Source organism: Hevea brasiliensis, chromosome 13, assembly GCF_030052815.1.
Source record: "Hevea brasiliensis isolate MT/VB/25A 57/8 chromosome 13, ASM3005281v1, whole genome shotgun sequence".
Taxonomy (NCBI): domain Eukaryota; kingdom Viridiplantae; phylum Streptophyta; class Magnoliopsida; order Malpighiales; family Euphorbiaceae; genus Hevea; species Hevea brasiliensis.
The window spans coordinates 32,027,088-32,052,610 of record NC_079505.1 but is presented as its reverse complement, the minus strand read 5'-3'; the positions used below and the strand labels follow the sequence as shown (position 1 = coordinate 32,052,610).

Sequence of the window (25,523 nt, the reverse complement as noted above, 5' to 3'; positions counted from 1 at the left end):
ATGATGCCCAAACACATTAATAAGCTCAAAATGATGGAAGAATTCGGTTTAGAAGAGAGAACACTCAAAAACACCAATTTCATGGTGGTTCGTGTGCTAGCCGAACCATTGGTGCACCATGGAAAGAGGAATCGGTTCAACAACTTGGGATCAAAGTCTAGGCTGCCCATTCATACACCATTTCACACTCCACATGCTTTAAATGTGTGTTTTAATCGGCCCCAAAGTTGTCCCATTGCTGCCCAATTGCTGAAAAAGAGTTTGTCCATCTACATGGCAAATAAGGAAAAAGCATCAAATCCATTTTTGGAATACACCAGCAACCCAATATGACACCTGTTTTATACACTTTTCAAGGCTGAATTATGTCAATTAAGGCCTTTTCAATCTGATTATATCTAATTGTATCCATACTATTATTTATGTTTGACCTTATTTTTCATTTTTGCTTTTAAAAAAGTGTAATATCTAAACATGAGAAAATACATTAGTCATTACCATACTCACTAGACTGTCTTCTTTAAAAGGAGATTTCTCATTCATTTTGAACAGATTTGTTTGCAAATATTCTTGCAATCTTAGTTCTTCTTAGAACTTAATCCTACTCTTAATAAATTTTAGCCTAGTTTGTTAAGTTTCATTGCATTTTTAAGGTTGTTCTTTCATTTTGGAATTTAGGTCTTGTTTTTGACTGTTCCCTTTACTGGCTTTTAGTTCTTCTTGGCCTTCACTGAAGGGTTGACGCTGCTCGGGTTTGGTTTCTTATTTTGGAAATGGTTGAGACAAACTTCCTCTTGGTGTGTCTTTGTTTATCCTTGAGACAAACTTCCTCTTAGTGTGTCTTTGTCTGTCCCTGAGGAATCACAGTAGTGTTCCAAGTAATATTAACTGAGCCACTTTCTAGTGGAGCTTAACAAGCTTACCCATGTCAAACAGAAGATGTAATTATGTGAAGCTCCACAACTAATAAGTTGCTCGAGATTCGCTCAACTAATACAAATAACATAACATGTGCTTAAGTATACTTACCAAACATATTCCGAACTAAACAAGCCACTTGTTTTGTCTTATGGCACCATTTTCTAGGAAATGAAAGAAGAAATTAACTAGGAGAATCATCCTACCAAACACAAGTTCTAAAAGGTATAATAGTCTGACAACAATGTGACTAGAAATAAAATGCTATAGAATTCATGAATAGCATTCACTGCATTGCATGTAGCATAGCTAACCCTGGTTTTTAATACAAGTCTTCTATTGCTTATCACCCCAAAATTTTTCAAACCTGAATGAATTTAATTTCAACATAAGGTAGGAGACATTATGCATAAAAGCACTAGTTAGTGACATCTAGCTCTAGAAGTTGACACTTTCAAATTATAGTTTTAAAATAACTCTGAAATATGCTTCTAGGTAAAAATAAATAAAGAAACCCATACCATGGTTGCTGAAGGAAGCCTGTATAAGATGATGGTGCTTGTGCTTCCATTGCTCCCAAAGTATCACCATGATAAGAACCTTTAAGAGCTAGTACCTACAATTAAACCATGAGGTTACCATCAATATGATGGAAGAAAACCTCAGTCCAAACATGGAAAGTATACGAAATTTTGGGCCTTTAATTATAATAAATAAAAAATGCACATAAAACATGCAAGAAACACTCAAGCAACTTGACCAACCTAGATTGGGTATAGCCCAGGCTTTGTTCACTAGCTACATTCTACAAAAGCTAACTGCACTTCCAAGCTACATTCTGTATTAAGGGTTTCTTACTTTGCATCAAGCATTTTAATTATATTTAAAGGGGAAAAAACAGAGAGAAGAGAGACAAGAAACAGATATTGAAAACGTAAAATTGGGTACAGCCCAGGCTTTGCTCACTGTCTACACTCTACAAAAGCTAACTGCACTTCCCAGCTAAATCCTATATTAAGGGTTTCTAACTTGCATCAAGCATTTTAATTTTATTTAAAGGGAAAAAAAAGAGAGAAGAGGGATAAGAAACAGATATTGAAAATGTAAAACAAATAAAAATGCTAGGATATTATATTTTGTCATGCAGAATGATGTAAACACTGGAATCTTAAAAAATAAATAAACAAGGTCCTACAAAAGAATTACACCAAATGAAAGCTAGGATATTTGGTTTGGTCATGTGAAGCGTAGACATACGGAGGCTCCAGTTAGACAAGTAGAGCACATTAGGTTAGAGGATAGAAAGAAAAAAAGGGGTAGACCTAAATTAACTTGGAGGAGAGTAGTACAACATGACTTAGAAGCATTACACATTTCTGAGGATTTAACCCAAAATCGTTCAGAGTGGAAAAAGTGAATCCATATAGCCGACCCCAAATTTTTGGGATAAAGGCTTAGTTGAGTTGAGTTGAGTTGAAAGCTAGGATATTATAAAAGTATGCACTAGTGACCCAAAAAATAAATAAAAAACTATCAGCTCATTTCCAATTCTGATAACATATTTAACTATCTATCCTGCTATTGATGGCAATTGTAGCCAGCCTCTGGCTTCTCTCTTTAAACTAGTATAATGAGAAACATGATGAAGAATACCTTCAAAATAGTTGGGGTTTGCGACTGCAAACTATGCTCCCACTAATACCATTGTTTAAAGTTTAACGAAAACGGTCCTCACCCTACTGCTGACTACCAATCTGAAAGAAAAGATGAAACATCCTTTTTTGGCCATGAATTTACTTACCTCAAAACTGTTTCTTTATGAAATCAAAATTTCTAACATTACTTAGCAGACAACATAAAAGTACATGGTCAAAGATAAAAAAATAAAAAAATAAAAAAGATTATTGAGGCAAACCTTTAGTTCAATGCATCTTTCAGTTGTGTCATTCTTAGCATAACCAAGAAGGATTCCATTATCTAGAGAAAATTTGCGAAATGCCATTTTCAGGGCAATTTCAATTGCTGTTGATCCATTATCTGAAAAGTATGTCCTAGAAGCCCAGCCTGCCAAAGAAGTAAGTCTATCTTAACTATTGGCATCTAACATAAATCAGTAATAGATAACAGGATGCAGTCCATAATGTAACTGTAACATTATTTAGAAGTTATAGTTTATGTAAGAATGCTAAATGCCTTATCACATTTATCAGAGCAAGCAAAACAAGGAAGCATAAAAAGTATGACTTCGCCAACTAATAACCAAAACTTTTTGCCTTTGAGGATGTTGTTAATTAAACAGAATTATTGAGAAGGGAAAAATTCTAGTAATTTCATCAACTAGACAAGTGTGAGAAAATATCAAACACAATGGTTGGCCAAATAATTACTTACCTTTGCCCACACCCTCAAGCAAAAGCTCTGCACATTTTAAGGCCGGCTCATAAACATTCTCAGGAAACATTACATGACCAAATCTTCCAGCAGCATAGCCCATATCTCTTGCAAGCTCAATCTGAAGCCACCTAAACAAATAACCACATTAAAGAACTTCAAATGTGATTAGTGTAGTGTAGATCAAACGAATGCATGCTAAGCATGAAGATTCAACCAAAAATGATTGGGGAGGGGGGAAGAAGGGATTATGCCAAAGATCAAGGTGAAATTATTGAGTGCACTGGGTCAAATGCATGGGTCCATTTGAAAAAATGTGAAAAGTGGATTGCGCTTAAATGCAGGAGAGGGCACAATATTTTCTAGTGCATCAGGTGTATCAAATAAGCTCCCAAGACCAAGGGTATGAAATTTCTTCAGCCATCAAGGATACCTACTATGTAGATTTAATTCATGCAATGCCAATATTTGTCAAATTTTCTTATTATAATATGATGTTTCCTTGAATAATACAACCTTTTTTTTGTTCATCGATATGGTTTGGGAAGTCCTAGAAATTTTTAATATGCATAGTTAACTTTTAATAACAAATAATAATTTTCAAATGCATAAATTATACTCTATGAGTGATTTTAATATTTAGCATACAGAATTTTAGGTTCATCTCACTCACGATGTCATATAGACACCAGTATCAACAAAATTAAGACAATTCAATGAAAAGAGACAACATAAATAAAAAGCTAGAAAAAGAGATTAAATAGATAATAAAAATAGAAAATAAAGAACAGCAATAAAGATTGTAAAATAGTATCTAAGCCTAGTTGTCAATTGACCATATATTAAATAGAGTTAAAGAGCATTGAGAAATGTTCAAATGTCATAAAGAGGACCTGTAGAGTAGCATCGGGTCCTTGGGTCCACCAACTAGCACATGCATCAAATTGTTCAGTCATGAACTCATTATTTTGGGCCTGTAATCAAAAACAAAACAAAATCAGCTTGGATGTTAGAGAAACAGCTGCTTTACATCAACAGTGTAAAAGAGACAGAAAGAACTAAGAACCGTCAATGATTTGTAATTAAACCTAAAAACCAAGGACTTAATCATAAGATAGCACAGTACAAAATGTTTTCTTTTATGGATCAGCAAGTGAAAAGAGAAGGAAGAGAAGGGGGGAGGGGGTGTAGAATATCACAAATAAAAGTTCAAAATATGTATGTTTGTGATGATGCATTTGCTGCAAGTTACAATGTTAACCTTGTAGACTGCAAAGTTCTCCCCACACCTTGAATCAATAACTGTAACAGTTTCTTCTGGTACAAGCCTGTGCTGAGTAAAAGGCCACCAGAATACATCTCTTGCCTTCTTTGGCATGTCATTCAATCTCTGCATTCTTTCTGAAAATGCTGATATCATTATTTGCTTTAGAGAATCAAATATTTCCTCAGAATCACAAAACCATTCCACCAGGTCATTTGACATATCTTGTGGGATCGGTGGAAGTAAAATGACAGGCACCCTAGTTAAATGTTAAAGAGAAAGCAAACAATAAGACATAAATTATAAAGAAAACAGTGGTATCCTTTAATTACAAGAGAAGTAACAAATAACAAAGAGGCAGAATTTTTTTGGGGGGAGGGAAGGTGGTTATGGAGAGATTAAATGCATAACAAGAACACATAAGGAAATTATTGCTTCAAAATGATCTACATCAAGAGAAGAGATATTATCAAAACAACCTATTTCGCAAATATGAAAGTAATGGCACTTCATTAACAAAGCCATGATCTTCAAAAACAACAGCAACAATATCATAACCTCGAAGCTTTAAACTTTCATAAGCTGAAATGGTTCCCGAAATACCACCCAGCCGCCCATCTCCCACAAGAACACCAGGGAAGCGGAAAGGCCTGTAGACACGTTTAAGAAAGAAATTAATAAAAGAAGAGTAGTAGTATAGTTCTTGCTCCATATGTACTTTTACAAATGCAAAAGAAAGTCTACAAAGTTCAAATGGACAAGTAATCAGATTATTCATGTCCCTCGAGAAAGAACGGGAACCACCATGAAACAAATCTTCATAATTTGACTGACAACGTGTAAGCTGGAAGCTCAAAATTCATTCCCAGCATCTGGTACTACTCTCCACACCTCATTTATTTCCATGACTTTCATAAATTTTCCAGTACTACCATTTCAAGTTTATTGAAGTGAAATTCACATTAAGGACAGAGAAAAGAAAAGGCAACAAAAATAAGTAAAAGAGAAAGAAAAGATGATCACTTACCGGTACAGATCACACTGTAAGGTTCCTGACGGACCGGGACTGGCAACCCCTCCTGCAGTCTCAACCACACAGAAAATATTCATTTTCTCATTTTCACCCTCAACTTCCAATTCATTTATCAAACACTGCTGCAACATCTCCACCACCGCGGAATCCTGCGCAACTCCATTCTCCCTCTGTGCCGCCAACTGAGGCGAAACGGCCTCCCTCCATGCATACAACGTCTTGGAAACTAATTCCGAAACCGCTTCCCCATCCCTTAAAACCGTATTCGTCTCACGAGAGTTCAAATCGTACATTCCAAATTGGAATTCATTGGTCTCGAAATGTCCGCCAACGCTAAGGACGGATTTGGCTGCAGAAACAGAGGATTTGAGAACGGAATTGGAGGCAACGAGAGAGAAAGGAAGATTGCAGCGGGAAGCGATAGAGGAAAGTTTCGCAAAGACAAAATGGGAATCAGAGTCGGAAGGAAAACCCGTTTGAACGGGTTTGAGGTAAACAAATTTACGCCTTCTGCTTCCGCTAGAGGATTGCGGAGGCGGAGAGAAAAGGAAGGAAGAGGCGAGGCCAGTGGAAACCAAAGTTTTGCCAAGGGAAGTGTTGGAGCCCCAAATCATGTAGGTTGGATGGGAGAGTGGAAAATGCAGTGGTGATGAAGAGGTGGTAGAAAAGAGTTTGCAAGGTTGATAATGAAGGTGGAGGACGAAGCGGCGGAGAGAGTGCCGGCGATGGCGGAGGAGGGTTGAGAGTAGAGGAGGGAGCATTGTGAGGAGCAGAAACCCTAGAGCTAGTAACAAGGGAGTGAAGAGAGAGAAAGCGATGTAACGGTTAAAGTGCGCACGAAATTTGTAAAGGGGGGAAAGGTGGAGAGGAGGCTGCATTTTTCTGGTTGGGTAGGTAGTTAAACGGAGAACACGTCACTGCACAAACACGCGATTAGTGTGCTAGGCCCGTTTAGGTAAACCTACCCACGTTTTGCGTAGGGGACCATCCTACGAGGAGCGGTCAGGATGAAAACACAACGGTTGGGGGCTGCAATCCAACGGGGCTTAAACCCATCCACCAACGCGAACCAAATTCCCTTGTCTGACACCACCAGTAAATTTATTATGTAAATAATATAAATTACATCTAAAAATTATATCCCGTTAATTATATAAAACAACATATTCATAACTAACATAATGTATAAAAATTAACATTTTCCCTTTAAAAAAAAAACCTATGTAAACATGATTTTTATCCACATTTATATAATTATTATTTTTTGCAAAATGTGCATCGCATTAATATACGCATTATAAAAACTCATGATTTAATTTTTTTTATATAATTTTTTATTAATTTTTATATATTATATATATTATTATATTATAAATATTATATTTAATTATTTAAGTTAAAGTATTAATTTAATATTATTTTAATTGATTACATAAACGAAAATATTTATCAATTTAAAATTTTTTATTCAATCATATTTTTATAAAAGTTATATGTTATATTATTAACATATAATATTAAATTAAATATAATTTTTTTATTCTAATAATTATGTATTGATATATATGAGATATATAATAAAATAAAATTAAAAATATATAACTTTTATATCATTTAAGAATATTAATTTATTACTTTATTATTTAAAATTTCAATACTAAATATAATGTCATTATTACACTTTAATTTCGTTAAAATAAAAGTTTTTTATTCATTCAAATTTTACTAATTTAGATTACGTTATATATAGCACGATATATTAATATTATAAAAGTATTTTTTAGTTTTATTTTTACAAATATAAGCATTAAGCTCATATTAATTTCTATTCTATATTATTGAAATTATTTATTAAAAATTTAAATTTAATGTAATTAATTATTTAGTTTAATTTTAAAGTAATGAACTATTTTCTAAATATTTTTCAATCACATTAAAATAAATATTTGTTAAAATATTAATTTTTAATTAATTTAAATTTCCTATTATAATCTCAAATGGAATTTATTTATTAATTGTAATACTCTATGTATCTATAATATAAAGTAAATAACAATTGATAGTTTCTATTTTAAAATTGACTAAATATTTATTATATTTGATATTAAATTATAACTAATATTTAAAATTTTGTATTTATACATTATATTTATTATATTATATCATGAGACTTTTCTCACAAAATAATTTTAATTATTAATTATAATAACCTTATAAAAGAAATATATATTGTTAGAATTCACCAAAACAACAAGCTACTCACTCTATATAATCAATGCAATATTTTTCAAAAAAAAAATTGAGAACTACCTTTTAATTTTTTACTACAATGGAATAATAGTTCTTTTTCTATATTTTCTTTTTATTTGGTTTGAATTATGGTCATTGAATTGATAATTTGCTGTATATGTTGTTTTAAATAGTCAAATTCTTTGGCTGACGTTGACTAATAATAAAATTAAAATTTTGATTTAAATGGCTTATTATTCCTTACTTATAAATAATTGATATCTTATGGCATTTGGGATACACCTCCAAGCAAAAAAAAAATCACTAGAAATTTTTCTTCTCATATTTTACTCTCAAATTCTTTTTTTGATTTGCTCTAATTTTATTATTTTTATTCAAAATTTATTGGTTTTAATTCTCGAAACTTATTTATATTTCTATCAATTTCTAATTTCCTATAATGTTAGGAAAAGTTCATTGAATTCTAAAGGACATTAACTTGGTTAGAATTATATCATTACACTTCAGACTAATATTTTAATTATCCGTCATTTTATTATCATTTGTAACGTCCTGAACTTCTAAACTCTGAACAGTACTATTTTCAATCTATGAATACTACTATTCAAGTCAGTTTGAGGACTCAAAATGAAATGAAAATAAATTGAAATAAGTAATATAAAAATTAAAGTAACCATCGGGTTATGGACTAAATGGTCATTATCGAAAAAGATTGATTATAACCCGATGAGGGGCATTTTTGTTATTTGACACTTAAAGTTGACTTTTAACCTAAATGTCCATAAAAATGAGTGACATTAAAATATTGAAAATGCATTAAAAATTTAAAGTGTTTATGGAAAAATAAATTGGAACATAAAGGGAATTAAAAGAATTGATATAATTATAATTATATTAATTAATTCTAATTAATTATTTTAACTAATTATAATTAGACACACCTATAAATAAGAGACAAAACAATTAAATACCCAAAAAGTCTTTATCTTCTTCTTCCTACCAAAGTGGCCGAACCTCCCTTCCATGGCTCTTCCTCCATTTTCATCTTGCAAAACTCTAATTTCATGACCTTCTCACCATAATTCCCATACTTCCCAACACTAAATCTTGATATTTCTTCTTGGTAGAATGATTAGAAGCAAAAAGTTTGGAAGAACTTGAAGTTGACAAGCTTAGAGATTTAGTCAAGTAAGGTTAGTGCTAACTCCACCCCTCTTTCCTTTTTTATTTTTGAAATCAATGTTAATTATGAGTAATTTACATGGAAAAGACTGAAATTGATGCATGAAAGGAAGAAACTATATTTTAGCCAGCCTTAGGGGAGATGGGATTTTTATGATTTGTTTTGATTTAACTTGTCTACTAGTGTTGTTGGATGAGTATATATGAATTATGAGTTGAATTGCACGTGGTTGCATGGAATTGAGATTATGTAGTTACGGTTTTGAAGGGCAATTTGGGGGTTTAATGATATGATGCTCAATTGATGTTGTTGAGGTCAAATATTGACCATTTATGAGAATTGGTTGAGTTTTGAAGTTGGTTGTTGGATTGAATTGAGCAATTGAAAGTGTGACTTTTGTGCAGGGATTTTGGACCCCTGAGTCCAGTGTATTTATGTGGCCATAAGTAGAGCTATATAGCTCCAATTGGTGTGAAGCTAATTGAAGATTAAACCTTAGACATAATGCTAGAAATATTATGAAGGAAGCCTACGCAGAAACTGACCATAGCTTGCCCTAAAATTGGCTTGAATTTGGATGTAGCATTCTGGACTTAGATAGAATGAGCATATGAATAGTGTTTAGTAAAATGAGCATAACTCACTCTAGGAAACTCCAAATGACCTGATTCTTGAACCTATGAAATTCTGAGACATAGGAGAACATTTTGCATGAGGACTAGGAGATCTAGTTTTGACCCTAACTCAACCAAATTGCTAAGCAAATTTAGTCCATTAAATATGCCTGGACCAAACTTGACCTGGAAATCCTAAATTATAGGATACCCAACCAGTTGAGGCAAAAATGTCATAACTCAGCCTACAAAACTGCAAATGCAGTGATTCAAAAGCCAAAATCATCATAAGACCTAAAACTATAACTTTGATATTTTGGCTAGAACCTAGATCCTAAAGGAACTTAGGGAAATTGTTAGGATAAATCAGGAACTCCAATCCCAGAATTCCTACATTTGAAGTAATTGGTCATTTGACACCGGGATAGTAAATGAATTATAACTCCCAGTAGAAAACTCCAATTGGGATGAGCCAAACTGATCTAAAAACTTAAGAAATTGAGCTATAATTTTGGTTTAGAAATCCTACTCAAATTCTGAGCATAAGGACCTCAAATATGAATTTAAAAGACTAACCTGAACCTCAAATATGCTTTTCCTTTATTGCCCTGCATATTCTTTTGGGCAATAACCAGCATGTTAAGTAAACCAACCAAGGTGTATTCCAGCTTAGTCATATGGAAATTTGTCACAAAATTCCTAAATGACTCAGGTAGGGACTGAAAAGGGTTAAATCCGTTTGTAGTTGGAAATCCATGTGAAAATCAAGATGTTTTAGCTGCTCAATAAGCCAAATCATCTTGTGGACATGATCCCCAACATTCTGTCCCTCAGACATCCTCATACGGAATAGCTGTCTAGATATCTCATACCTAGCATTCCTGCTGTGCTCACCATACAACTCTTGCTGGTGAAGGAGGATCTCACTTGCATATTGCATATTTTCATGTTGCTTCTGTAACTCATTACTCATAGAAGTAAGCATGTAACACTTGGCTCTCATATCATGCTCCTTCCACTTGTCCAAAGTGTCATATTCCTCTTGAGTAGCCTCTGGAGGTAAGGGACCAGGAACCTTTGAGTCTAGAACATATCCAATACGTTCTAAGTTCAGGACAAGTTTTAAATTTCTTAGCCAATCAGAAAGATTATGTCCTGTCAACCTATTGAGATCAAGTATGCTCACAAGGATATTGGAAAGTGGTGGTTATTGTGTGCTCATTATTAACAGAAGAATAACTGCAGAAAATAACTAGATTAATTAGTAAATGTATCATGTAATTAACCAAAATGATTATGGTCTTTTAATCAAATTAGTCCTCCCACTAACTTAGCGAATCCTACACTTCTAAAGTAGGAAACAGAAATCCTAGTTATATGGATTTCTAGTGGGTAATTGAATTCTTATAGTCTTATTAATCATCCTCAGGAACATCCATTACTGGAATTACAATAAACTATAAGTGAGCAACTCCTTGCCCATCACATTTCATGTGAGGTTCAATCATTTACCTAGCCCCTTGTAACAACCTCCTTGTAGCAATTCCGTACATTCTACTGTTCCGGTGACCAGTGTCGGTCCGGACAGCTAAAACGTCCGAAAAAATATTTAAACTAAAGTGAGGACCATAATTAACTCAAATATTAATAAGAAAAATTTGGAAAAAATTTTAGAAATAAAATACAACCAAGTTAAATGAGCCGGTGCCCAAGCGATGGGTAACCTAATAGGAAGTTACTATTCTCGCAACTAGGAGCCCTAGACTAGGGGAAAAATTCATAAAATAATTTGTGGGACTCCAGAGAAGGGTCATTGAGGTTCCTATGGCATTAGAATGCCAAGCAAATGCTTAGAAAAATTTTTCAATCGGTACAAACAATTTTGGTCTGTTAAGCCAAACGGAGAGCATTTTGGTCATTTCGCCTTCAGAGATGATTTTTGGCCGACTTGTCCAGTTAGGTAAATAATTATTATGACATAAAATATGAATAAATATTACTAAAAATTAAATTAAAAATGAGTAGAGAAGAAAAAGAAAGAAAATGATATTAAATGACAATTTTGACATCACATGATGTCATCAACCCTTTCCCCACCAATCACAATTAACCTAACCTATTAAAAAGGGATAATTAAGACAAAAATAAACAAAAGCAATCAGATTAATCTCTTCTTCCTCAACCAGCCAGCTGCCCATTTTCCCTTTCTCCATTGAAGAAGTTTCCACACCTCTTCCAAACCTTGATTCTACTCCCCTAAACCTTAAGTCCACTTCAACAAAACTTGTCTGCACAACTTGGCAAGGTGTTTGGCTGCCAAGAAAAGCCAAGAAATTGAAGTTTGTGAAGGGAGAAAATTCTACTCACTTGTGGTAAGTGACCAAACTCTTGCTCTTTTTAGTTTAATTCATGTTTAATGGCATGATATGTGTAGGAAATGTAAGAAAATGAAACAAACAAGTGTGTGTGTGCACCCTACAAGTTTAGGCAGCTAGGATTAGTTAGGGTTAGTGATTTTTCTTGATAGAAAAGTGTTGAAGAGCAGCCCTTAGTGCTAAATGCATGATTGAACTTAGTTGTGTAGGTGAAATACAAGGATTAGGTATGTATAAACATGGAAAAATATGGACACTTAACAATATTAGGGTTTGCTCATGTAATGGTTCATTAACCTTGTAATGGTCAATTAGTGACCATTTGAATGTGTATAATGAGGAAATAAAGTGAGTTGAGGCTTGGCATTTGTGTATGGATGAGCTGCCTTGGCTGACTTGGAGGACTGAGCATGAGTCCAGCAGGTTTGGGCAGTTATAAATGGAGTTATAGAGGTTCAATTGATGCAAGGCTAATTGGACATGAAACTAGACACATAACGGCACAACTTTGGTGAAGAATCCCTACCCAGAAAACCATACCAAGTTGACAAAAAAATTACCCTAATCTGGGTGACTTGCATTCTGCCTAGGCAAAATGACTAAATGAACAGTGTCTATTTATTTGGTCATAACTCAGTGTAGAAAGGTCCAATTGACCTAAAATTTTACCAGCAGAAAGCTGAGATATAGACCTACAACTTTCATGAAGAAACCTAACCCAAATTGTGACCATAACATGTTCAAAAAGTGACCTGAATTCATTGTACAAAACACTATAGATTTAGTCAGTCTAGAAAATCTGAAAAATTGCAATCCGGCCAGTTATGGTGTTTAGGCTATAACTTGAGCTACAAAACTCTAAATAGAGTGATTCAAAAAAAGAAATGTTACTAAACACAATAAGGAACAACTTTCATGAAGACAATTTTGGAAAATTCCTACTGTACAAATGGCCAATAGAACAATAAACTTAGTGCTTGAAATTTGAAAATTGTGAATAACTAACACTAAGCTTTGAAATGGAATTGGCAACTAATGCCAACAACTTTAGAATGCAAAATATGGTATATTGATGATATTTGAACCAATATACCTATTATCTATGAAAAAGTAAATATTTTAATTAAATAATGAAATGAATAGTAACCTTACATATAAAGTACAAATATTCAAGAAATGACTTTGTAATATGCCCTAGTAGGCCTAATGTGATTACTTTGGATAGGTTGGCATGCCAATAGGGTTCTGATAGCAGTACTGCATATGATGTATGGCTTCATTGCCATTCTGTGATGATAGCCTATGGCTATACTGATTATGATGTTATACTTGGCTTTATGTCTTATTGCTTTTATGGCTTATTAGCCATTCTGTTTGCACACCGGGAGACACATTGTGACCAATGGTATGACGGCCCGAGGTACCTAGTACCCAGTGCTAGTTTACCCATTTATCCAGTCTAATCAATTTGTATAGGTTATTTGGGCATGGAAAAGTATAACTGTAATTGAACTGATTATTAAAGAAAATAAGGAAAAGAAATATCAAGATAAAGATCAAGAATGATTACAATAAAATATAAAGAAGCTCAAAATCATCAAGAAAATAATTAACAAAATGCATAAAGAAGTTAATATCATAAAATGTAATTAGCCCTCGACTAAACAATAAGTTAGTAATTATTCATTTCTTATGAACACAATAACTAGGAAATTATTATTTTTATTTGCATATTATATTTTCTTGTATTACTGGCACCACTAAGTTTTATGCTTAGTGTGTTGCTTTTGTAACGCGTAGGTATTGAAGATTTGGACAGAGGGCCCAGTAGACCATGGATTGGGTAAGGCCGTTTACAGTTCTGCATAGTGTCTGTGTCACCTCACAGACTACAGTGCATTGGTAGGACACTAGGTTTCATTTTGTATTTTGTGATTTTTGTGAGTTTTGTAATTAAACTCTTATTTATCATGTATATTTGAAACATATGTAATATAATTTTGTATTAATGTAAGTATTTATAACTTTATGTTTATAAAAAACATATGTGAATTTATTTATGATTTGAGCATGATGATGATGTGAAATGAATGAATGACAAATGGAGGAATTGTTAAGAAATTTGTGTAAATTGATGTGATACAAATGGAGTTTGAGAATGATTGGAAATTATTAGAAGTGTTTTTCACATTTTCCGAAGAACTGTCTTCTCCATTTTTAGCCGGCACTCTGCCGGATTTTCTGAAAAATTTTCGAAACCTTAAATTAATTCATAATTTCAATAAATATATGAAATGGCATAAATTTCACTTAGTGACTAATAAATGAATAAATAAATAAATTAAGAAAGAGTAAATTGTAATGAAATAAGATATGGTGCTCCGGCAGACTGTGTGGCATATCTTGCTCGGCTACACTGTAGACGAGTAAGGGGTGTCACACCCCTAATGCCCAAAATCTCAAACACATCCATTATTGACTTATCTTGCATTAGTTAAGTTGATCCCATTGAGCCAGTAAACATGCAAATAATTTTAATGTACTCAGGCACATCCATTATTGGCCACCAAACCATTTACATATTTACAACATCTCATGCTTAATAATTATTCTTAAAAAAATCTCTTAAATTAATTGCATCATATGCAAGTATTTAAAATTTCTTAAAATAATTGCCTCAATGGAGGGCCCATGATATAATTACCTTAATTATACCATTTCCAACTTAATCATTTATTTGGAAGATTTAGTGGTCGGCTTAATTACTATTATGGTCTCACTTTGCACATTATCCAATTAGCATGCATATATCATATACTTGCATACATTCCCATACATCTTATGCATACATGGATAAACATATAATATGGTATGACCATGGACTTTCTAAGGGATTCAATTTTGAGCCATCAAGAATTGAGTTAGGGCATTCCTAGATGCATTTCATTCATTCATATTACAAGAGTTGCTGAAGGAGTACATAATCAACACTTGATCTTGAATTCCTCCCACTGGTCCCACCAATGCTCTTGACCTCCTTAATCTTCTTGCATTCCAATTACATTATAATCCTTGGTATACCAAGGTGAATTTACAAGAACATAGACATTAAAGTCCTCAAATAAATGAAATTGCAACCTAAAATTATTACAACACTTATAATACATGCCACCAAAATAAATTAATTAATTTATAACCCAAAGAAAAATAAAAGAAATAAATCCAATCACATTGGTCTTTTGTTGTCCATGACCATCCATCATGCATATTAAAATTTAACAACTAAACAAAATATGCATCCTAAGAAATTAAATTGAACATCTCAAATTTAACTAAAAAATTCAGATTTGAATATCATTCAACCAAATTTAAAAATTCAGATTTGAATTTCATTCAAACAAATTTAAAAATTCAAATTTGAATCCTATTCAAACAAATTTAAAAATTCATATTTGAGTCTCATTCAACCAAATTTAAAAATTTAGATTTGAATCTCATTCAAACAAATTAAATTTAGAAACTCTTTCCAAATTTAATACCTTAAAAATAATTTATAAAATTTAATCGTGTGATTATAATTCCTAATTAAACAATTTAATTAGTTATGGACCTTAAAAATATATAACAATTGTACATTTGAAGTCCAATACCATGTGCACCATGGAGGTGCTCAAACCATGCGCACCACATGAGCACAAAAACATGCCGCCACCTCTTGATTGAATGCAACCAGCAATGAATCATTCAAAACTTGATCAAATCACACCATTAAATCTCATATTAAACAATCTAAATGGCAAATATAGTGGCTCTGATACCAATTGAAGGAGTGAAAGTATGTAAATTGTTAGATTAGAGCATTGAATTTCAAAAATTTCTTCTAGGGTTTCATGCATCATGCCACATCCATTATGTGCCTAATTAATTTTAAGGCTCAATTGCATATTAAAACACTTTTAATATATATTAGGATCTATGTTTGCCATTTAAGATTTTTGAATTAACAAATTAATTCAATTGAACCCTAGTTTGAAAGAAGAAAATGTGCACTAACCTTATGATGCAATATTGATGTAATTGGCACCTTTAGGAAGCACCTAGGACCCCAAATTGTCACACCTCACCTCTCTGTAAGGCATGACATAATCCCGTAGAATACCTAATGAACTACCAAATTTCACCTACCGATAACTCATTAAGTATCCTACAAGGGATTTTAAAACCATTTCCTTACATTTTGGAAGTGGTGAGCGTTTTGGTAGGAATTAAAATCATTTATTCAAAGTTTAAAACTAGTAAAAATTTTTGTTCATTTTTATTTTTCCACAAATTTTATAAAAATTTCGGCAGAGTGTCGTCTGTATTTGGAGAAAACAGTTCTTCAAAAACCTGTAAAAACACTTTCAATAAATTTTTCCACAACTCTCAACCTCTAAATAATCTCAATTCAACATAACTCAAGTCAATTCTACTTCAAAATAATTCCACAATTTAATCCCAGTTTGTCATCTCAAAATATTTCATCATTTCATTCAATAAAGCTAATTTACATTCACAAGTTTAATTTACAGATATTAAATACAAAAATAATATTATTAGAATTTATTATACAACTGCTCAACTTTACATTGACACATAAATATTACAATATTTACATCAATTAATTACAAGGGTATAAATAAATACCCATACAAAAAGGATCAGTAAAGTCCTCAATATCAGTAGCAACTCACTCTGCTGCTTTCTCTTTGCTCTTATCTGCGACAGCAAAATAAGATATCGCTGAGTATAAAAATACTCAGTGCTGCATAATAAAAATTTTAAAATATAATACATAAATCATTCATTGACCAAAAATAATTTAAATGTTGCACAATTACATTTCATAAATTATCAAAGCTCATTATAAAAAAATTTTGGGTCAAATAATTTAATAAACACAGTGTTGCTAATTCATACACAACTTAAGCCATGACACAAAATTTTCGATCAATGTCCTATTGTACATCACCACAAAGCAATCTACAACCTCATTAATCGAAATCAATGAGGGAGGTGGCTAGCTAGCTAATGAGTACTCATCCGATCTATAACCTCAATTGGTAAACCAGAGAGGGAGGAAAATAATCGATCTCAACCCCATAAATGGAGGAGGAATAATAAGGTACTGTCATGCTAAGTGTGAGTCAAAAATCCACTTCAAACATTTTATTCAAATATTGCATACAAAAATCAAATCAATTTCCAAAGTTACAATCTCATCACAAAGTGGCAACACAAAAGTTCTTAAACTCATAATGCGTACTAAATCAATTTTTCAAGGATAAAATGCTGAAATAGAGTTTATTGTGCACAAACCTGACGTGAGTCGCCTCTAGGCCTTGACACAGTCTCTTAGACTTTTCGAGCCTTGTTCAGCTGAAACACACAGTTTCATAGCGTTTCAGTACCATAACTTAGCATAAATCCAAAAATAAATTCAAATTCACTTTTATCTAACTTATATAGACTAAACTTGATGTTCTTTAAAATTTGTGTTTCGGGGTTACTCTTCACTATACTATTCAAGTCAATTTGTTGACTTTCTAAGGCTTAATAGGTATGTGAATTCCAATTTCACCCACATACCACATTTTGGTCACTAAATTTGTTGGTTTTGGTCATTTTCTCAAAACTTAGGTCTTTTAGGCAAAATTGCAAATTTTCAGTTTTGGTGTCATAGGTTGCACTGTTCCATTGGTCATTTTGCTGTTAGAATTTGGCAAAATTTTCTTCATAGAAAATGTTCTCTATTGTCTTAAATTTATTCTCCTTTTCGAATCACTCCAATTGGAGTTTTATAGCTCAAGTTATAGCCATTTGAATCATGGCTGCCGGATTGGACTTAACCCAGATTTCTAGGCACCAAACTGGTTCTGGCAGTTTTAGGTCACCAAATTTGGGTGGCCAAATGACTTGGTTAAGGGTATAATTTGGGTTTGTGTTCTTCATGAAAGTTTTAGGACTATATCTCAGCTGTCCACTGGTAAAATTTTAGGTCATTTAGACCTACCTAGCCCAAGTTATGGCCAAATGAACAAATACTATTCATTTGGTCATTTTTGTACAGGTCAGACTGCAAAAATCCAGATTTGGTCAATTTGTTCACTAGGCTATGGTCACTTTTTGGGCATGATTCCTAAATGAAAAATATTCCATTTTGTGTCTATTTTCATTCCCAATTGGTCTCATACCAATTTGACTTGTAAATTTTCAGTTTTGGTCCATCAAAGGGACCTTGGTCATGCTACCTGTAGCATGACCATTTTCAATCTGAATTCAAACTCACTTCCAACACTTCCAACACATCTCAATTGGTCACAAATGACCATTTTTCATCTCAAACAAGGTCAAACACACCAATTGATCAATTCTCACATTTTTGGCTTTCAAAACCCTAGGTGCCAAAACCCTAATTTGTCTAATTATCACAATTCATGCAATCCAACTACATAAATCACATATACACACTTAACCCAACTTCTCTAACACTTTAATTCCAATATTTTCCATCAAATCCAATATCTCCCTAGGCTGGCTGAATTTCCTATGGTCCCTTAACAAGTGTTTACTTTCATTTTTAAGTTGAGTTATAGGTTAGTTAAACTAAAAACATAAGTAAAAAACTAAATTTCTCAAACTAGATTACTTACCTCCAATTTCTTCAATTCTCTTCTTTCTTTCCTTTCCTTTGCTTCTTCAATCTTTCTTCCAAATCTCATACACAAGGTTTAAATAAGGAGCTTACTATCTCTATGGCTGAATTTAAGTTTTCTCCAAGATCAAAGTGAGCTTCAATGGAGGTTTAAATGAGAGTAAGGGAGAGAGTGAGAGAGAGACGGCAATGGTGAGGAAGACAACTCTTTTTACTTTTTTTTTGTTTCTTTTTTTTTTTTATAAACTTATCCTTATGGAAGACCCATAATTTATCCAAAATTTAATTGTTTATTATTATGTTTATCACATCATGCATGATGTCATCACCTTTTTCACTTTTTCTTTTTCTATTTTTTTTCTATTTATTTTTCCATTAGTTCTTTAATTTAATACCCGATTTTGAAATTTTTTTTTCTTCGATTTTATTTAACAGTCAGGTCAAGAGTCAGCTCTCGGGATCAATCGACCAAATTGCCCCTCGCTGGTTTAATCTGGTTTGCAAATAATTCAATATTTCTTTCGGCTTCTTGACCTAATTATTTGACTGACTTAACAATTCTTTTTCATGATTTTCTCTTTTCCACTGTGTTCGCAATAGTCTTAAGGACCGTAGCATCACATTTTACGGTTCAAAATTTGAGTTTAAATTGACTTCGCAGTCCTTCCCGAGAAGGTCACCCATCGCTGTGACTTTCAGCTCGTTTAACTTCTTATGTTCTGTTTTTCTTATTTATACTTAACTAATTGGCAATTACTAATTATTTATATTCAGGGCCTATCTTGTTGTCTTAAGTATGGTTCTAATCCTCTTAATTGTCCAGACCGATACTGGTCACAAGAATAGTGAAATATACCAGGCTATGCAAATAGGGGTGTTACAATTCTCTCCCCCTTAAAATAAATTTCGTCTCGAAATTTTACCTTGTATCAATCTCTGAACAGCTGTGGGTACTATCTCCTCATGTCGTCCTCTCGTTTCCAAGTAGCTTCTTGGCCCAAATGATGGTTCCACAGCACTTTTACCAATGGTGTCTGCTTGTTCCGTAGCTGCTTCACCTTATAAGCCAGAATCTCTATGGGTTCTTCCTCATATGTGAGGTCTGGATTCACTTCAATTTCTTCTACCAGTAGTACATGAGATGGTTCTGATCTGTACCTCCTTAACATGGACACATGGAAGACATTATGTATCTTCTCCAACTCTGGAGGTAGTGCCAACCGATATGCCAAAGGACCCACTCTTTCCAGAACCTCATATGGCCCAATGAAACGAGGACTTAGTTTCCTTTTTCTGCTGAATCTCATAATCCTCTTTCAAGAGGAAACCTTGAGGAATACTTTATCACCCACTGCATATTCAATATCCCTTCTCTTCAGATCAACATAGGACTTCTGACGGTCTGATGCAGTCTTAAGTCTATCTCTGATCACCCTGATCTTCTCTTCAGTCTGCTGAACAATTTCGGGTCCAATCATCTTTCTTTCACCCACATCATCCCAACACAATGGGGTTCTACATTTTCTGCCATACAAAGCTTCATATGGAGGCATCCCAATGCTTGATTGGTAGCTGTTGTTGTAAGCAAACTCAATCAAAGGCAAGTGTGTGTCCCAACTGCCCTCAAACTCAATCACACAAGCTCGTAGCATGTCCTTCAAGATCTGAATTACCCTTTCAGATTGGCCATCTGTATGTGGATGGAATGCGGTACTGAAGTTCAATCTAGTTCCTAGGGCTCTCTACAGACTACCCCAGAATCTAGAAGTGAACCTAGGATCTCTGTCAGATACGATGGATACTGGCACTCCATGCAGTCTTACTATCTCATCAATGTATAACTTGGTCAATCTTTCTAAACTGTAGTCCATCCGAAATGGTAGAAAATGAGCAGACTTGGTCAGTCTGTCAACAATGACCCAAACTGCATCATGACTCTTCTATGTCATTGGAAGTCCCATCACAAAATCCATAGTTATTCTCTCCTATTTCCATTTTGGCACTAGTAGTGGATGTAATAACCCAGTTGGTACTTGATGCTCTACCTTCACTTGCTGATAAGTTAGGCATTTGAAAACAAATTCTGCCACATCTCTTTTCATATCTATCCACCAGTAATGCTCCTTTAGCCCTCTATACATTTTTGTACCACCAAGGTGAATGGCAAAAGGAGACTCATGTGCTTCCTTCAAAATGATCTGCCTCAAATCAACATCATTAGGAACACACATTCTGCCCTGGTGTAGCAATAGACCATCATCTCTTATTGAGAATTATGGTTTCTTGCCCTGCTGGACTTCTTCCAATGACCTCGATACTGATCATTCTAAGCGACCATTCTCGACCGATCAATCAACACTGGCTGTACATGCCATGCAACTACTGTCTGCCCCTCATCATTAATCTCTAAGCTGGCATGTAATGATCTCAACTCATGTACCATAGACAAAGGAGTAACCCGTAGACTTTCCATAGTCTTGCAACTTAAGGCGTCAGCCACCACATTAGCTTTTCTTGGCTGATAGTCTATCAGACAATAATAGTCTTTTATCAACTCTAACCATCTCCTTTGTCTCAAATTCAACTCTTTCTGGGTGCCCAAATACTTAAAACTCTTATGATCTGTATAGATGTAGCACTCTCTCCATACAAATAATTTCTCCAGATCTTAAGAGCAAATACAATAGTTGCAAGCTCCAAATCATGTGTTGGATAATTCCTCTCATGCGGTTTTAGCTGGCGTGATGCATAGGCAATGACATTTCGATCTTGCATCAACACACAACCTAGTCCATTGTGAGAAGTATCGCTGTAAACTGTATATTCTTTACCCGGTGTAGGTAAAGTCAGGATTGGAGCCTTAGTCAAACACCTCTTCAATTCATTGAAATTCTGCTAGCATTTGTTCGTCCACTAAAATTTCACATCTTTCCTAAGCAGCTTGGTCAATGGAGATGCCAACATGGAGAATCCTTTCACAAATCGATGGTAGTATCCAGGTAACCCCAAAAACTGCGAATCTTTGTGATATTTCTGGGTGGCTTCCAATTAAGGACAACTTCTATCTTGCTAGGATCCACCTTAATACCCTCTGCTAATACTATGTGCCCCAAAAAAGATATTTCTTTCAGCCAAAATTCACACTTGGACAATTTGGCGTATAGCTGTTTCTCCCTCAAAGTTTGCAGTACAATCCACAGATGTCTATCATGCTCTTCTGTATTCCTCGAATAGACCAATTTATCATCTATGAATACCACAACAAACTGGTCAAGGTATGGTCTGAAGATAGTGTTCATCAGATCCATAAAAGCAGCCGGAGCATTAGTTAACCCGAATGGCATAACCAAAAACTCATAATGGCCGTAACGAGTTCTAAAGGCAGTTTTAGAAATACTCTGCTCTTGTACTTTCAACTGATAATAACCTGATCTCAGGTCAATTTTGGAGAACACAGTTGCACCCCTCAACTGATCAAACAAGTCAACAATGAGGGGCAATGGGTATCTGTTCTCTATTGTCACCTTATTCAACTGTCGAAAGTCAAAGCATAATCGTAGAGTGCCATCTTTCTTCCTTACAAACAACATTGGCGCTCCCTAAGGTGACACACTAGGGCGAATAAAGCCCTTGTCAAGCAGCTCTTGCAACTGCACTTTCAATTCTTTTAGTTCTGCCGGTGCCATTCTGTATGGCATTATGGAGATTGAGTCCACACCAGGCATAACATTAATCTCAAACTGCACTTCTCTTTCTAGAAGTAATCCTGGCAATTCATCAGGAAACACATCCGAAAAGTCACATACAGTGGGGATGTCCCTCAATGCTGGACTACCCACTTGGGTGTTTATCACTTGTGCCAAGTACGCCTCACACCCCTTCCTAATCATTTTTCTGGCCAGTGCAGCTGAAATGATGTTTGAAGGAAATAACTGCCTCTCCCCATGTATTACTACATCACCATACTGAGGAAGACCAAAAGTGACTATCTTCAGTCTACAGTCAATCGTTGCATGATGCCTGGCTAACCAATCCATGCCTAAGATAATGTCATAATCTCTGAAGGGCATTTCAATCAAATTAGATAGAAAAGTATGTCCTTGGATCACCAAAGGACAGTCCCTATATAGTCTATTTACCCTGACCTCCTGGCCTAATGGACTAGTTACTAGCACATCATAGTCCATTGGTACACACTGAATAGCAGTATAGCACATCACACTAGCACTAACATACGAATGTGTGGAGCCAAGATCAAATAACACATATACATCTTGGTCAAGGATGGAGAAAATACCAGCTACTACGTCTGATGTTTCAGCCTCCTCCCTCTGATGTATGGTATACACTGACCGTGCGCCACTGGCACCGATCGTTAACATGTGCTTTGACTTCCAGGAGTGTTACCAGGACCCCTACCTCTGCCTCTACCTCTACTAGCTGACTGTGACCCTCTAGGTGTAGAGACTTGGGCTGATCCCTAAGAAGTAGCAGAAGGTCCAGACCGGCACGGACTAGTACAATCCTTAGCGAAATGTCCGCTCCCTCCACAGTTATAGCATGCACCTATGGCCTTGAAACACACCCCACCGTGTGTTCTACCACAGGTTTCACACTGCCGGACTGATAAAGATCCTCGAGAAGCTTGTTGGGCCTGCTGACCAGACCGGGGTGGTCTTTGGCCAGAGAATCTGCCTCTACCAGATCTGCGAGAGCTAGATCCCCCAGACTGTTTCCTCTTCCCTGAACCACTTTCAGGTGCTTGACTAGTAGTCTTTTCAATCTTCTCTTTCTCTTGTGTACCCTTCTTCACTGCCCCTTCTGATTCTATCCTTTCTAGTTCCAGGGCCTGTGAGATCAACTCAGAGAAATTCTGATGTCGGAAATCCATAACTTGCATTCTCAAATTCGGCCTTAACCCGGCCTCAAACCTCTTACATCTATCTCTGGGGGTGGAGACTAAGCTTCCAGCATAGTGGCTCAGTCAAGAGAAGTCACTCTCATATTTTGCTATGGTTCTGTCCCCTTATTTCAAACTCAGGAATTCTTGTAACTTCATATCCACATAAGCATTAGGGACCCACTTCTGTCGAAACTCCCTCAAAAAGTCTGACCAAATCAATACAGGTGGCTCAACCAGGCTGTAGGGGATGGTCTTCCACCATTCATATGCATCCCCTTGCAACAAAGAAACAGAATACTCGAACTTCAGCTCTTCTGCACGCTGCAGCTTCTTGAAAACCCGTTCCATTCGCTCTAACCACTGTTCTGCCTCCAGTGGATCCATAGTGCCCTTAAACTCGATGGCCCCAAATTTCATCAATTTCTCATATTGTCGAGCCGAGGGCTGTGGTTGTACTATAGGTGCTTGCATCTGGGCTTGGGGCGACACATTTCCTGTCATTTGTTGGAAAAACGCAGCCATCTGCTGTGCAAACTGAGTTGGAAACTGCAGCGCTGGAGTAGGAGCTCGAGTGGCTGACCCACTCACGTTCTGGAGTGCTGGGGCTTCCCCTTGAACCTCAGCCTCAACAGATTGTTCCGCGGAATGATCTCCTTCTTCCATTCCATTTTCCCAAAATTTCTACTTCCTGAGATCAAACACAAGGAGGTTGACCTCCGTTAGTGCATATTCATGATGTAAATATGTCATATGTATCAATTAAATACACTTGAGCAGTTGTACTTATCAAAGAAATATTCATACACATAGTCAAAATTTATTGGAAAACCATGCTCTGATACCACTAAACATGTCACACCTCACCTCTCTGTAAGGCATGATATGATCCCGTAGAATACCTAATGAACTACCAAACTTCACCTACCGATAACTCATTAAGTATCCTACAAGGGATTTTAAAACCATTTCCTTACATTTTGGAAGTGGTGAGCGTTTTGGTAGAAATTAAAATCATTTATTCAAAGTTTAAAACTAGTAAAAATTTTTGTTCATTTTTATTTTTCTGCAAATTTTATAAAAATTTTGGTAGAGTGCCGTCTGTATTTGGAGAAAACAGTTCTTCAAAAACCTGTAAAAACACTTTCAATAAATTTTTCCACAACTCTCAACCTCCAAATAATCTCAATTCAACATAACTAAAGTCAATTCCACTTCAAAATAATTCCACATTTTAATCCCAGTTTGTCATCTCAAAATATTTGATCATTTCATTCAATAAAGCTAATTTACAATCACAAGTTTAATTTACAGATATTAAATACAAAAATAATATTATTACAATTTATTATACAACTGCTCAACTTTACATTGATACATAAACATTACAATATTTACATCAATTAATTACAAGGGTATAAATAAATACCCGTACAAAAAGGATCAGTAAAGTCCTCAATATCAGTAACAGCTCACTCTGCATCTTTCTCCTTGCTCTTATCTGCGACAGTAAAATAAGCTATCGCTGAGTATAAAAATACTCAGTGGTGCACAATAAAAATTTTAAAATATAATACATAAATCAATCATTGACAAAACACAATTTAAATGTTGCACCATTACATTTCACAAATTATCAAAGCTCATTATAAAAAAATTTTGGGTCAAATAATTTATCAAACACAGTGTTGCCAATTCATACACAACTTAAGCCATGAGACAAAATTTTCGATCAATGCCGCATTGTACATCAAGACAAAGCAATCTATAACCTCACTAATCGAAATCAATGAGGGAGGTGGCTAGCTAGCTAATGAGTACTCATCCGATTTACAACCTCAACTGGTAAACCAGAGAGGGAGGAAAATAATCGATATCAACCCCATAAATGGAGGAGGAAT

General features: G+C 34.7%; 1 protein-coding gene across 3 annotated transcripts in view; it reads right to left on the bottom strand.

Annotated features, from left to right (window-relative positions):
* The window catches only part of LOC110661201 (bifunctional dethiobiotin synthetase/7,8-diamino-pelargonic acid aminotransferase, mitochondrial), a 74,472-nt gene extending 67,988 nt beyond the window's left edge, over positions 1–6,484 (bottom strand). For 2 of the 3 annotated variants that reach the window (XM_058131977.1, XM_021819772.2), the window contains exons 1-7: positions 5,601–6,484; positions 5,053–5,223; positions 4,571–4,832; positions 4,203–4,283; positions 3,310–3,430; positions 2,834–2,982; positions 1,440–1,534 (exon numbers count right to left, since the gene is read on the bottom strand). In XM_058131977.1, the coding sequence (XP_057987960.1) occupies positions 1,440–1,534; positions 2,834–2,982; positions 3,310–3,430; positions 4,203–4,283; positions 4,571–4,832; positions 5,053–5,223; positions 5,601–6,484 (1,763 nt within the window). The remainder of the gene's footprint in view (positions 1–1,439; positions 1,535–2,833; positions 2,983–3,309; positions 3,431–4,202; positions 4,284–4,570; positions 4,833–5,052; positions 5,224–5,600) is intronic. The other variant, XM_021819771.2, reaches the window with a different exon arrangement.
* Positions 6,485–25,523: the final 19,039 nt, after the last annotated feature.